At 42.2% G+C, this 16,440-nt stretch overlaps 1 protein-coding gene across 3 annotated transcripts in view; it reads left to right on the top strand.

Annotated features, from left to right (window-relative positions):
- The window catches only part of pmfbp1 (polyamine modulated factor 1 binding protein 1), a 578,164-nt gene that overhangs the window by 258,563 nt on the left and 303,161 nt on the right, over positions 1–16,440 (top strand). For all 3 annotated transcript variants that reach the window (XM_033035745.1, XM_033035744.1, XM_033035743.1), the window contains one exon: positions 6,633–6,716. In XM_033035745.1, coding sequence (XP_032891636.1) covers positions 6,633–6,716 — 84 coding nt within the window. The remainder of the gene's footprint in view (positions 1–6,632; positions 6,717–16,440) is intronic.

Genomic DNA, 16,440 nt, shown 5'->3' with positions numbered 1-16,440 from the left:
AATTTACATATCTGTTCTTAATTCAAATCTATTGCAGTTTTAATTAAGTTAACATCAGTCTGAAGAAGGGTCTCGACCCGAAATGTCACCTATTCCTTCATTCCATAGATGCTGCCTCACCCGCTGAGTTTCTCCAGCATTTTTGTCTACCTTCGATTTTTCCAGCATCTGCAGTTCTTTGTTAAACAAATATTTAAATGAATCACTTTTGTGAATAAATGGAGGGAGGGGGGTACGTGGGCACAGAATGGACGTATTCTCAGTAACTCCAACGAAGGACTTGCGAAGGGACATGATCACACTCTTTGTTTTGTATTGGGTAGAACTTACCTATACATCCTAATATTCTGTTTACTTTTACTTTTTAATTTCACTCTGATTCCAAACATTTTAGAGATTCATGCACTGCATACTTAGTTCCCTTTTCCGTTCAACACATTTTAATTTGGAAACAAACATGGTAAACATCAGCACATTACAAAATGAAAATATAATATGTTTACTATTAAAAATGATTAATACAAGTGATGCATTCATATCACATTGCACCTTATTCTTTGCAATGTTTTGCAGCAAAACTAGGGAAACGTACATCAAGTATATTTCTGGAATTAGTTATAATAACAATATGTTATCTGTTGAATTGGCTATAATTCAAAGCACTTGAAATATTAAAATGTTAAAGTCTAGTGACTAGGATAAGGGGTCAATGCTGTAATTATACCACACAGACTATGTAAGCTAATATATTCTTGCTGATACAGCTTTTAGGCAATATTGGCTAGGGCTCTGGGAAAATGTGTTCTTCTTTGAATAGAATTGCAGGTTTTTTAAGAGCCATCCTAACATACAGTATGCTCCTGATTTCTGTGTTTCTGTGATCACTTCCCATTGCAAAGAGGTTGAAAACCAGTGGTCAAAATTAAATTTGCAGAAAGTTTGAGGGGAGATGTGGGATGGTGAGGATCTGGAGAGGCAAAAACTCTATTCAATTTAAAAGATCAATTTGACCTAAACAGTTACAGGCCAAGGGCTGAAAAGTGAGATTTGGCTGGATTGCAGTACTTAAGACACCCCTCATACTATGGTCTAAATGGCCTTCTCTGCCTTAAAGTTCTTTCACATTAATTAAGAATATCAATTTAGAAATTGCCTGAACCTGTTACTTAAACGTTTTTCAAAATGAGTAAACTGTTCAGACTTTATGACAGCATCTGACCCATCTTTATTGGACTATTTGTATGTAGCTAATCATGAATATCATTATAATATGGTGTTGGTAGGTAAAACATCTGTGCTATTTCAGAAAATGTATTACTCAAATTGTCGTGCTTTTTGTTATGATTAAGAGACTAAATTTGCATGTTATCTTTAATCATGACAGTTCAGAGAAATCTTAATCTTTCAAATTAACCTCATTAAACCAAAGAATTTGAATGAGGCAGTTGTGAAACATTTGCCTAGAAATTCAGTTGCAAAATGCTGTTATTTTTCACGGCTATACATTTGAAAATGGATGTTCCTTTTTCAACATAAAATACAATAACCCCTGGTCAACTTCATACCTCGAGCGCATCTTCACCAAAGGGCAGATCAATGATTTGGATGTAGAGAACGTGATTAGTAAGTTTGCAGATGACACTAAAGTGGCTGGTATCGTAGATAGCGAAGATGGTTATCAAACATTACAGCAGGATCTTGATTAGTTGGGCAAGTGGGCTGAGGAATGGTTAATGGAGTTTATTGCAGGTAAGTGCTTGGGTTACATTGTGTGAAGTCAAACCAGGACAGGACCTGCTATAGGAAGAATGTGGTTAACCTACAAAGAGTGCAGAGGAGATTTACGAGGATGTTGCCAAGACTTGAGGGCCTGAGCTATAGGAAGAGATTGAGCAGGCTAGGACTTTATTCTATGACATGTAGGAGGATGAGGAGTGATGTTATAGAGATGTGTAAGATTATGAGGTGAATAGAAAGGGTTTATGCACTGTCTGTTACCCAGTATAGTGGAATCAAGAACCAGGGAAACATAGGTTTAAGGTGAGTGCGGAAATATTGAATAGTAACCTGATTGGCAACTTTTTGAACTGCCATTGAGGAGGTAGTTGAGGCAGGTACTATAGCAACATTTAAACAACATTTGGAAAAATACATTAATAGGAAAGATTTAGAGTGATAGGTGGGACTAGGGTGGATGGGGTATCTTGAAACAGCATGGGTAAGTTGGGCTGAAGGGCCTGCTTCCATGCTGTATGACTCCATTACAGCACCTCTACCCATCCCTTGCCCATGATCATTCATTTTCACAAAAGTTGGTGGTGTTGGGGATAGCATATAAGACTGTCTTAGGCCACACCAAGATATTGATCAGACAGAGAGCTTGGCATAGAATTAGTTAGCTGAAATGTAATGAGAACAGGTGCCCGGTAAAGCATTTTGGAAAGTCGAATCGAGGAAGGACAAATACAGTAAAGATAGTGCCCGAAAGAATGCTGATGAACAGAGGGACATTGGGGTTCAAGTCAATTGTTGCCTGAAAGAGGCAACACTTGTAGATCGGGTGGTGAAGGCAGCGCATGCCTTCTAGATCGAGGCATAGAATATCAATGTTGTGATGTTATATTGCATTGTTACAGACTCTAGTTAGAAGTATCTTGGAGTATGACGTGCAATTCTGGTTGCCACATTACAGGAAGGATGAGGTTGCACCACAGACAATGCGGATGAGATTCACCATGGTGTTGCCTGGATGAAAGGACTTCAGTTATGTGGGGAATTTAGACAGGCTGGGTTTGTTTTACCTGGAATGAAGGAGGATGAGGGGTGACGTGATAGAGTTACATACGATTATAAGAGGTATACATAGCTTAGTCACAATATTTTTTTCCATGATAAGAGGATTATTTTCCAAAAATAAGAGGGTATAGATATAAGGTCAGAGTTTAGTTTTAGTTTAGTTTAGAGATACAGCGCAGAATCAGGTCCTTCGGCCCATCGAGTCAGCAGCAACCAGCGATCCCCGCTCATTGACACTACCCGACACACAGTAGGGACAATGCTTTTTACATTTATACAATTTTACCAAGCCAAACCTGTACGTCTTTGGAGTGTGGGAGTAAACCGAAGATCTCGGAGAAAACCAACACAGGTCACGGGGAGAACGTACAAACACCGTACAGACAGCAACCACAGTCAGGATCGAACCCGGGTCTCTAGCGCTGTAAGGCAGTAGTTCTACCACTACGCCATCGTACCGCCCATAGTCATAGAGTTATGCAGCACAGAAACAAGCCCTTGAATCCAAATCATCCAAGCTGACCAAAATTCCCCATCTAAGCTATTTTTGTTTGTTTAGAGAACGTACAAACTCCGCACAGATAGTACTCATAGTCAGGATCGAACCCGGGTCTCTGGCGATGTAAGGAAAACAACTCTGCCGCTGCACTACTGTGCCACCCCTTTGTTCGTGTTTTGCTCATATCCCTCTTAACCTTTCCTTTCTATGTACCTGTCTTAAATGTTGTTATTGTACCTGCCTAACTACTTCCTCTGGCAGCTCAATCCATATATCCACCCCTCAGTGTGAAAATGTTACCTCTCAGATCACCCCTCAGTTTCCTACACACCAAGGAATGAAGTCCTAGCCTGCCCAACCTCTCCCTGTAGCTCAGACTCTCGAGTCCTGGAAACATCCTTGTAAGTCTGCCAGAGCTATCTCTTGCCCCCTTTTTGTCCTTCTTACTTCCTGCTAAAGTATGCTCCTCAATCCCTTAAAGGGCTTTCTCACGGTGCGACCTGACGCAAGACTTAACAAGAGTTTAACATCGTGGGAACCTCCTGCGATAACAGTACGGCATTCGTGGACCACCGAGGACCTCCGTGGCGCTAACGGCAGGTAGTCGTGTAACTTTGTAAGGTCGGGAGAAAATTCAAACATTTTTGAATTTCTCCAAGAGTGACTTGAGCACTTTTTGGTGAGCGTTGCAACATTGTATGAACGCAGATGCCAGTGCGATATCCGTGCGATATCCGTAATGACTCTTGCGGGTACCGTGGGAACTCCTGCGAACGGTAAACCCGGAAGCTTGACAGAGGGGACATAAGGTGAGTAAAAAAGGTGGTCTCAATATCGCCAATGGACCATGTGTCCATCGAGGACGTCCCACCTAATTGTCATTGTTTGAGAATCTTTTTCACAGTAAGACTTGCAGAGATGCCTCTCAGAAAAGCGCAAAGAAAGGGGTCAAAGAAAGTCAGAAAGTTTTTAGCCATGCAGGTAAATGAGGAGGAGACTCAGCAAGAGAGACAGGTGGAGAGGCAAGAGGAGATGCCAGAGATACCACTGCCTGTGGGCTCCTTGGAGCAGGGAGAGGGTGATCAAGGTGGATTTGAGATTGCCTCCCCAGTAGCTGTTGCCTCCCCAATAGCCTCAGCTGACGATAACATAAAGGGAAGATGGCAGAAGGTAAGGCCATATAACTTCAACAGGGAACAAGAGGGGGAACTGGTGGAGTGGTACCAATGCAATGAGATTCTCCATGACAAATCCAGAGAGGATTATAGAAATAGGGAGAGAAAGCGCAACCTGCTGGAGACGAAGGCTGCGGAGTATCCCGGGTGCTCATGTGAGTATCTATAACAATATATTAGTTTATGTACAGGAGAACAATTTAATGTTATCCATGATTTAAAAACATACAATGCTACAGATGTAAAAGTGCTGTTTTTGCAGTTACCTTTAATGCATACAGCGCGTCAATGAAAATAACAACCAGCCTGTACTCGAACCAACTTTGTATAGGCATGTCTGCAAATGAGCCAATTCTACGAACGGAGGATATTTATATAGTGTGTGAAAAAAAGTGACATCATTTGTGCCACGTGATTAACTACACTACAGTCCACGATGTTCATTCACGATTAACGGGAAAGATCGGGAGACGGACAAGTCACTCGCACAAATGACAGAATTGCCGAGTACCATGGGAACTCTTTATCTACCCCCCGTTATATCGTGCGGAACTCGTGCTGGACCACGACCACTTCACTCTGGTGACATCTTGCGTCAGGTCGCACCGTGAGAACCGGCCATTATACTCCTCCAGGGATACACCTAATCCCAGCTGCGTGGATCGGACCCATTCATCATCCAGGGTCCCTTTACGCCCCCTTCCCTTGCTCTTCACTCTAACGGGAATGTGCGGACTTTGAACCTGAAGGGGGTGGGATTTTAGAGGAAATCCGAGGGGAAAGTCTTGTTTTATACAGAATTGTTGATATCTGGAAATCTCCAGGAGGTGGAGGAGTCAGTCACAATCCCTGTAAGAGAGACATAGACAGGCACTTAAATGTGCAAGGCTAGAAGGGGCATGTGTGGAGAGGGTGGCGGATTTCCGCTTCCTGGGAATCCATATTGAGGAGGACCTGACGTGGAGCGTGAACACCTCTGCGCTGCTGAAAAAGGTCCAGCAGAGACTGCACTTCCTGAGGGTGCTCAGGAAGAATAACATCACTCAGAGACTGCTGCTGTCCTTTTATCGGTGCTCCATTGAGAACATCCTAACATACTGTGTATGCGTGTGGTACACCAGCTGCACAGCGGCTCAGAGGAAAGCGCTCCAGAGGGCCATTGACAACGCCCAGAGGATTGTCGGCTGCCCTCTCCTTACCATGGAGGACTTACACAGTTCCCGCTGCATCTAAAAATCCCAGAGTATTATAAAGGACATTTCCCACCCCGGACACTCCCTGTTTGAACTGTTGCCGTCAGGCAGACGGTACAGATCTACAAGGACAAGGACAAACAGACTTAAAAACAGTTTTTACCCCACTGCTATAAAGGCACTAAATGTAGCCGCCAAGGAATGCAGGGGCGATACATACTAAGGGACTGTGGTACACTGTGAAATCGACAGAAGGATGTAGGGTTGGGTGTTTATGCGTGCTATTTTCATGATATTTATTTTAGTTGTTTATCTTTTTTTTAATATTTTACCTTGTATGTATCGTTAGCTTTTAGAAATGTTTGAATGGTGCACTGACTGGCTGACATTTTTAAATTTCGTTGTACATGGTTCATGTTACAATGACAATAAAGAAACTATTCTATTCTATTCTATTCTTGAATGGGCAAATAGCATTAGGCTAGATGGGCAAAAATGTCAGCAAACATGAGGTGGGTTGAAAGGCTCATTTGTGCACTGTACAACTTTATGACTCCATTATAGGCTCCATCTTTATCTGTTCTTACAACAATTTTGGGTGTACCACAATTTATTGATCATAATTTGAGCAGAATAATTATGTTTTCATTTGTAAAATTTTTGTAATTAGCCAAGAATAAATGCATGGTCATTGGTGCTGAGATCACCTAATATTGGCACCAATTTGATTCTGCGAATCCTGAATTTTTGCTTGTGTGTGTATTTGACTGGGCCAATATGGATCATAGATTTCATTTGGACATTTGTCAGATCTCAATGTATAGTGTCAGTACCAAAATTTCATATCATCTGATTAATGGCTTTAATTAAGAAAATAACTCAACCATGCAAGGAGTACAACATGGGAACCCCTGTTTTCTTGCTGCACAGGTAATCTTTCTAAATTTGCACTCAATATTCATCTTTCAGGCGGAAGAGACTAAGTTGCAGCTAGAAGAGGTGGATGCCGAAGTGAAAACCATGAAAACCAAATATAATCTTGCGATGAATGAGGTATGAACAACAAATTGGCACTTAGAAAATCAGAATATACATTTGGTATGTGGTTCTCTGTTATCATTTATAATAATTGTGGGTGAATTTAGTCTCCTTTTTGCTGTAGCAGAGAAGGAAATAATTGGGTATTTGATGAAACAAAGGTTTTCATGTATTCTGATAACGATTAATGCTCTGTGCTCCTCATTGTCTTGTCCAGCTGTCTGGTCTGATCTGTCTCCTAGACAGTCATTGCATTATGAGTCAGTTTTAATGTCTGGTAAGCATTGTAAATTTCTAACGATCCTTATTTTGAAATTATACAGCTTGTACGCCATAGTGTTACGCAGGTGTAAACACATAGTCAAAGAGAGCCACCAACTGGTTGTTTGTAATACTGCAATAATGCGTTAATTCCTTTTTAAACCCCTTTTTACCTTGGATGTTAAATTCGGTGTGCAGATCCAAGTAGATTTTTTCTTCAGATTCATGATTAGAAGGGAAGATTATACGTTGAATGCCCTTGATTTTCTCTATTCTCACATTTCTGATTGTCATAAGCTTCTTCCAGTTGGGGTGATAACCACAAGGAATTAGAATTGTAAATACAACAATAGATAGTTGCTTTGGTTGAGAATTTGCTTCTGTCCGATTGTTTTTTTTATTTGTAGTTGCATTATGTGTTAAGATACTCCATTAATTCAAGTTGTTGTTTTATAACCTGATTGCTTTAATTTAAATTTTCATAATTTGTTCAAATTTTCAATAATTATGATATACAAAGGCATATTCATGCATTTTTCACAGACAAAATCCATACTGCAACCTATCACTATCGTCATTGCTTGCAAATTGAAACTGTTCACAATTTTCTCAAAGCACCAGATCTTGCTGTGCATAATTCCTCAATTTGCTAATGATTAATTTCACTCAGTGTAGTCCCAGAGTGAAAGAACATTTTTGCACATTTCAAAATGGAATCTACATACAAAGATGTCATGGAGAAATGAAAGACAAAAAAAAGAAATAATGGCCTGGATTTTCTGGTCATTGGCAAATTTACAGACTTTGAATGTTGACCTCGAATAAACGTGTCCACAATAAATCAGTCAGGCTCATGTCTCGATGCAATTTGCCATTGGGCACCAACTGTAAAGGTTCTGTGGCATATAGCAACAGTGGCATCTTAGAAAATACAAAAGAAATCAAACACAAGTTTTATTTCACTCATATATATATATATTGCAGCAAAATAAAAGGTGGGTGGGGGGGGGGGGATGCAGCATTAAAATACATCATAGACTTTAAAGAAACATTGGCGATTTACTGTTGTACAAATAATGTTATCCTGAGGGATAAACAATGCATGCACTAAAAAAAATTAGGCCAAAGACATTATTCAACAATGCTTGTGTCTTAGTATGAAAAACTCAGTTTCATCTCAATTAACTGGGCTTCAATGATTTTTACAGCACGAATAGTGCATTAAAGAATGAAGAGCATGTCAATCACAGGTTCTGTGTAGCAAGCAGCTGTGGTCTGCAACAGCGTACCCTGTGGAGGAGCAGCATATTATTGTTAGCAGCTGATTTGCAGTATTTTAACTGTGTATATGCTGGAAATTGCTCCTGGTTTTACAGTACAATCGTGGCAGACACCGGCAGCTTCAGTCGTTGCAATAATAAACCCCAAGTAGCAGTTTTTTTTCCTGAGATGTTTGATTTGTCTTCAGCCCACTTTGTCGAGAACCGTTTATTGCTGAGCGCGTATACATACATGCCTTGGGTACCAACAGCGTCGGCACGGGAGGAATTGCCTAGTAGCAGCTCTACTTGGGTGATTTTCCATAAATGTAGGGTTTGAAAAATGGAAAGCCATTCTTCCATTTTGATGCAATGCTTGTTCACGCTTATATAACTGATCCACTGATGATGGAGATCAGGCAAATCATTATTCAAGAATGGTCATATTTTACCTGGATGCTCCACCTTGTGTAATTATTTATTTGCATCGATTAGTTTTCAAAATCAAACCCCTCTGCATTTAAGCTTCTAAAGAAAGCACTTTATCTTAATAGCTCGCAGCCTTTTATTGAAGGGAATGTTAATTTTACCTCACCAGACATTCAGTGTATTATGAAAAGGTTACCTTTCCTACTGTTAAAAGCTTGTTCAGCAAGTATGTGGTATTGTTGTATGTTTTGCATCACAAATCAACACCAAATTTGCAGATAGGTACCATCGAGCTTACAAATTGCAAAAAATAAGCTGGATGGTGAAGGCTGGCTCGAAACAATTTTGCAGCCATTAGGTTTGAGAAACCAGGCTGCATGGTGAACAATTTACATTTCCTGCCAGTAACATTGTTGCAAAAGCAAAATACTGTAGATGCTAGAAATAACAGCTTAGTGCTGGAAATACTCAGCAAGTCATCATCAGGGGATAGAGTGTTTAAGAAAGAACTGCAGATGCTGGAAATATCAACGGTAGACAAAAAGCTGGAGAAACTCAGCGGGTGAAGCAGCATCTATGGAGCGAAGGAATGGGTGATGTTTCGGGTCGAGACCCTTCTTCAGACATTTTTTTTTAGTTCCATGAGCTTTCATCTTGTGCTCTGAGTTATCAATTACATTTTCTCATTCCACATGCCTGGCATCCTGAGTATTTCTAGCATTTCCATTTTATTTTAATTTCTGTCAGGCAGTATTCCTGCGTGGGCAGGGCTTTCATGATAGTTTGTGATAAGTGTTCCACACTAATTCCAATTTAGATCCTGTGCAATAATTACATAATTAACGTTACTTAACCTCGAAGGAAGGGAAATGCTGCTCAAGATCTCCCTGGCAAATTTTCCCCACAAAGCATGAAAGTATCGATTTGATCATTCATTCATTTGTTGTTTGATGTACACAATGTGGCTGACAAAAAAAAATCACGTAAATTGATGGTTTACAAACAAACGTAGTTTTAGCTCTAATGTGCTTCTGGACAGTTTTATGTTAAAGTGGTACATTGCAGTCTAATTTATAAGGTGATTAATTTGCAAATGATGAATACAACATTCTTCAGTGCACAAAAATCTTTGATATGATTCCATGGCTGTTTGTTTTACTGGAATTGTTTATTGCACTTTCTTTACACTCAACTATATAAATACTGCCAACTCCAACTCTTGTTCTCGCTGCAGCAGAACAGGCAACCTTTGTGACTGGGTAATTTTTTTCATATTCTTAACCGGCGTCAATAGACAATAGATAATAGACAATAGGTACAGGAGTAGGTCATTCGGGTCTTCAAGCCAGCACCGCCATTCAATGTGATCATGGCTGATCATCCACAATCAGTACTCCGTTCTTGCCTTCTCCCAATATCCCATGACTCTGCTATTTTTAAGAGCCCTCTCTTGAAAGTATCCAGAGAACCGGCCTCCACCGCCCTCTGAGGTAGAGAATTCCACAGACTCACAACTATGTGAAAAAGTGTTTCCTCATCTCCATTCTAAATGGCGTACCCCTTATTCTTAAACTGTGGCCCCTGGATCTGAACTCCCCCAACATCGGGAACATGTTTCCTGCCCAAACCCTTAATAATCTTATATCTATACTATTCCGGTTTGCTTTATTTTTTAAATTTGCGCAAAAACGGTACCCTATATTGCTAGGACTTTTTCGCCACATTACTCACCGTTCTCCTCTGCTACAAGCGCACCAAGTTTTGTTCCAATCGGTGGAAGATTACAAAAGTTATGAAGATAGAAAAAATCGTGAGATCAGCAGATTGGTCTTCTCGTCTGTCCGTCACCATGAAGTGTTCCACACTAATTCCAATTTAGATCCTGTGCAATAATTACATAATTAACGTTACTTAACCTCGAAGGAAGGGAAATGCTGCTCAAGATCTCCCTGGCAAATTTTCCCCACAAAGCATGAAAGTATCGATTTGATCATTCATTCATTTGTTGTTTGATGTACACAATGTGGCTGACAAAAAAAAATCACGTAAATTGATGGTTTACAAACAAACGTAGTTTTAGCTCTAATGTGCTTCTGGACAGTTTTATGTTAAAGTGGTACATTGCAGTCTGTAATTTATAAGGTGATTAATTTGCAAATGATGAATACAACATTCTTCAGTGCACAAAAATCTTTGATATGATTCCATGGCTGTTTGTTTTACTGGAATTGTTTATTGCACTTTCTTTACACTCAACTATATAAATACTGCCAACTCCAACTCTTGTTCTCGCTGCAGCAGAACAGGCAACCTTTGTGACTGGGTAATTTTTTTCATATTCTTAACCGGCGTCAATAGACAATAGATAATAGACAATAGGTACAGGAGTAAGTCATTCGGGTCTTCAAGCCAGCACCGCCATTCAATGTGATCATGGCTGATCATCCACAATCAGTACTCCGTTCTTGCCTTCTCCCAATATCCCATGACTCTGCTATTTTTAAGAGCCCTCTCTTGAAAGTATCCAGAGAACCGGCCTCCACCGCCCTCTGAGGTAGAGAATTCCACAGACTCACAACTATGTGAAAAAGTGTTTCCTCATCTCCATTCTAAATGGCGTACCCATTATTCTTAAACTGTGGCCCCTGGTTCTGAACTCCCCCAACATCGGGAACATGTTTCCTGCCCAAACCCTTAATAATCTTATATCTATACTATTCCGGTTTGCTTTATTTTTTAAATTTGCGCAAAAACGGTACCCTATATTGCTAGGACTTTTTCGCCACATTACTCACCGTTCTCCTCTGTTACAAGCGCACCAAGTTTTGTTCCAATCGGTGGAAGATTACAAAAGTTATGAAGATAGAAAAAATCGTGAGATCAGCAGATTGGTCTTCTCGTCTGTCCGTCACCATGAAGATAACGCCCCTTCCGGCACCCGCTGGAGAATGAAAACCCCGGAGGCGGGGCTGAGTCCACAAGCCGTGCTGATTGAGTCCGCAAGAGTGGAGTCGGTTAAGCCGCTGGGTGGAGTCGGGGAAGCCGCTGAGCGGAGTCTGGTATGCCGCTGAGTGGAGTCCCTCCCCCCACACACCCCCCTCCCCCCTCCTCCCCACACACACCCCTCCCCTCCCCTCCACACACCCACACACCCCCTTTACCCCTCTCCCGTTTCTCCCCCCACCCCCACACCACCCCACCCCCCCATTCCACCCACCCCCCTCCCCCATGCAACCTTCCCCACACCGCCCCCCCCCCTCCCACACACCACCCCCCCCTTCCCCACACCACCCCCCCCTTCCCCACACCACCCCCCCTTCCCCACACCACCAGCTCTCCCACACCATGGTGGAATATTGCGTTGGGGAATGGGTTGCGTTGGGGGACCAGGCCTCCCATGTGACTGGGATCCAACGGCTCCCACTTAGTCCAGTGTTTCAATAAGATACCTTCTAAATTCCACAGTATACAAGCCCAGCCGCTCCATTTGCTCAGCATATGACAGTCCCGCCATCCCGGGAATTAACCATGTGAACCTTGTAACCTTGTGAACCTATGCTGCACTCCCTCAATAACAAGAATGTCGTTCCTCAAATTTGGAGACCAAAACTGCACACAATACTCCAGGTGTGGTCTCACTAGGGCCCTGAACAACTGCAGAAGGATCTCTTTGCTCCTATACTCATCTCCTCTTGTTATGAAGGTCAACATGCTATTCGCTTTATTCACTGCCTGCTGTACCTGCATGCTTACGTTCATTGACTGATGAACAAGGGCCCCCAGATCCCGTTGTACTTCCCCTTTTCCCAACTTGACACCATTTAGATAATAATCTGCCTTCCTGTTTTTGCTATCAGTGGTTAACCTCACATTTATCCACATTAAACTGCATCTTCCATGCATCTGCCCATTCACCCAACCTGTCCAAGTCACCCTGCATTTTCATAGCATCCTTCTCACAGTTCACACTGCCACCCAGCTTTGTGTCATCTGCAAATTTGCTAATGTTACTTGTAATCCCTTCATCTAAATCATCAATATATATTGTAAATAGCTGCGGCCCCAGCACCGAGCCTTGCGGTACCCCACTAATCACTGCCTGCCATTCTGAAAAGGACCCGTTAATCCATACTCTTTGTTTCCTGTCTGACAACCAATTTTCTATCCATTCAGCATTCTACCCCCAATACCATGTGCCCTAATTTTGCCCACTAATCTCCTATGCGGGACCTTATCAAATGCTTTCTGAAAGTCCAGGTACACTACATCTACTGACTCTCCTTTGTCCATTTTCCTAGTTACATCCTCAAAAAATTCCAGAAGATTAGTCAAGCATGATTTCCCCTTCGTAAATCCATGCTGACCAGAACTGATCCTGTTACTGCTCTCCAAATGTGCCGCTATTTCATCTTTTATGATTGACTTCAGCATCTTCCCCACCACCAATGTGAGGCTAACTGGTCTATAATTCCCTGTTTTCTCTCTCCCGCCTTTCTTAAAAAGTGGGATATCATTAGCTACCCTCCAATCCACAGGAACTGTTCCTGAATCTATAACACATTGGAAAATGATCACCAATGTGTCCACGATTTCTAGAGCCATCTCCTTATGTACCCTGCGATGCAGATCATCAGGCCCTGGGGATTTATCAGCCTTCAGTCCTATCAGTCTACCCAACACTATTTCCTGCCTAATGTGGATTTCCTTCAGTTTCTTCCGTCACCCCAGATCCTCTGGCCACTAGTATAGCAGAAAGATTGTTTGTGTCCTCCTTAGTGAAGACTGGTCCAAAGTACCTGTTCAACTCATCTGCCATTTCCTTGTTCCCGATAATAAATTCACCCTTTTCAGTCTTCGAGGGTCCAACTTTGGTCTTAACTAATTTGTTCCTCTTCAAATACCTAAAGAAGCTTTTATTATCCTCCTTTATATTCTTGGCTAGCTTAACTTCGTACCTCATCTTTTCTCCCCATATTGCCTTTTTAGTTATCTTCTGTTGCTTTTTAAACATTACCCAATCCTCTAGCTTCCCACTCATCTTTGCTATGTTGTACTTCTTCTCTTTTATTTTTATACTGTCCCTGACTTCCCTGGTCAGCCACTTACTCCCCTTGGAATCTTTCTTCCTCTTTGGAATGAACTGATCCTGCACCTTCTGTATTATTCCCAGATATACCTGCCAATGTTGTTCCACTGTCATCCCTGCTAGGGTATATTTCCAGTCAACTTTGGCCAGCTCCTCCTCATGGCTCCACAGTCCCCTTTGTTCAACTGTAATACTGACACCTCCGATTTACCCTTCTCCCTCTCAAATTCTTAGCATTTTTCAATAGATCTTTACTGTCATGTATGCACTGCAGAGTGGAATTATTTTTGCATAGCTCACACATGCACGAGTTGCCATATTTTGGCTATTTACAAAAAGTCCAAAGTCTGGTCCACTCCCTTGATGTACTGGAGTGGCTCCTAATCCAGATAAGCCCTGGGCCATGCACGGGGTCTCCTCCGTTGCCCCCGACCAGTCTGACTCGTGAACCGACGCCCCTCTCCTCTCTCAGCTGCCTTTGTGTCTCAGTGCGCCTCCTGCAGCCCTGAGGCGTGGAGGCTTTACACCTGTCTCTCTCCTGCCGGCCCACTCTTTGCATCTGTCATCTCCAGTGGCTCCCTCCTCTTTGACTCTCCAGTCTTCAGGGCCCAAATCAACCCCGACGAAATCGGACTAGAAGAGCTGGGGTAACCCGTCTTAGAATGTAGAATACTACGGCACAGGAACAGGCCCTTCAACCCACAATGTCCGCGCTGAACATGACGCTAAGCCAAACCAATCTCAGCCCGCACATGATCCACTTTGGTGACGGAAGTTCCATTAATAAGCTAAACAAGGACCTCCTAGAGAATGTGAGATGAGGATTTTCATTGTCAAGCTATTTGTTTTGTCTTCAAGAGATTACATTCTCAACTAGTAAATTCCACTGTGCCTCGACGGAAAAGAACCAGCGCTACAGTCACCCGAGGTTGAGGTCCAACAAAAAACTCATGTCCAACAATTTGGAAGAACGAGCACAAAAAAAAGTGCAATTAGTTAACATGCAAAAAAATGCATTGATTCTTCTGCACCATTAAAATTATGTTCACCGCACATAAATCCAAGGATATACCATGCTGAGAACAAGAAGGGAGGAGAACCTATCCTGGAATCAGCACTGGCTGTGAGAAGTACTTCCAAGAGATTCTCAACAGCGATTCAGCGCCTGATGTGAGTAGCCATGATTCCATCCCACATTAAAATATCTGGTCCTGTCTTCCCATAATTTGACCACCAAGACGTCAGAAAGGCCACATGTCAACTGAAAAGCAACAAAGCCTTGGAAGCAAATGATGATCCTGCTGAAATACTAATCTTGGTGCAGAGGCCCTTCAGATACTAATTCACACTGTCATCTATTACATTTGACAAGAAGAGAGCATGCCAGAAGACTTTCTTCAAGAAAGGAGAATTCTTGAGAGGTGTCCTTGATGTTTGCCAAAAGAATATTTTCACAAGGGTTCTCCTCAGATGTCTCCCCTTACTGATGAGAAGTTGCTCTTTGATACCAGGGGCGCCGCACGATTGGCAGCCCCGCCAACAAGTTGTCTGTTTTTTCTTCTTTAAAATTTTTTTTAGTGTATGTTAAAAGTCTGTGTAAATGTTCTCCAGTTTGTTTTATGTGGGGGGAGGGGGTGGGGGAAACATTTTTTTCTCAGTTTCTTTACCGGAGATGCGATTAATTTTCGGATCGCATTCTCTTGTCGCTCTGCGGCCTATCATCGATGGAGCTGGAGGCCTCCTCCCACTGACCTTGCGCTCCACCGCGGAGGCGTGGACTTAACATCGGAATCGATCCCTTGCCTGGGATCCCTCCAATCGCGGTCTGCGGACTATACATCGGGAGCTCGCAGTCTCAGGAGAGGCCGTGGATGTCAGGAGCTACAACGTCGCGGAAGGTTCGACCAGCCCCGACGCGGGGTTCGATCATCCAGCGCGCGGGAGCGGATTGCCCCGACACGGAGGGCCCGTTACCGGCTACGAGAGTCAAGATCATCCTGTTAACGGAGAGCTCAGGGCCCCTGACTGCGGGGGAGCAAAAGGAAGAGATTTAACTTTTTTCAGCCTTCCATCACAATGAGGAATGTGGAAGAATCACTGTGATGGATGTTTATGTTAAAATGTGTTTGTGTGATCCATTACTTTTTATTTGGATGGTTGACTTGGCAAATGAAATTCCTCGTATGTTGCTAAACATACTTGGCTAATAAAGTATTATTGTGATTGTGATTGTGGATTCTATCCATCTGGAATCGTAATTGACATGATCTTTACCACGAAGAGCTCCAAAAAATGATAAGGAACAGTGGCGACCACTATACATGATAATTTTTTGATTCACAAAGATCTTTGAGTCAAACAATTGAGAGGATGTGAGAGAATCCTTCTTAAATTAGGCTGCGCCATAAATTTGACCAATATATGTAGATTGATATTAAATAAGATTATGTCTCTGCCCAACCCCTTTCTCGAAGTTTCACCTCCATTACACTGCACTTCACATCCAACAAGCCTTCTGGTAAGGTTGAACTAATCTACCAGACTAATGGAAAGCTGTGCAAACTACTTAACATATATTCCAGTACAAATCATTCTTTAACCACCAGTCAACAGGTTGCAAAACTTGCGATAGCATATGTGCACTTTTGGAGTCAAAGCTTCAAATCATCGCAGACTAAATAACTGAAATATAAGAGAGTGGGCT

Source organism: Amblyraja radiata, chromosome 17, assembly GCF_010909765.2.
Source record: "Amblyraja radiata isolate CabotCenter1 chromosome 17, sAmbRad1.1.pri, whole genome shotgun sequence".
Classification (NCBI taxonomy): Eukaryota; Metazoa; Chordata; class Chondrichthyes; order Rajiformes; family Rajidae; genus Amblyraja; species Amblyraja radiata.
The sequence above is the reverse complement of the archived record's forward strand: the minus strand, read 5'-3'. Positions and strand labels throughout refer to the sequence as shown.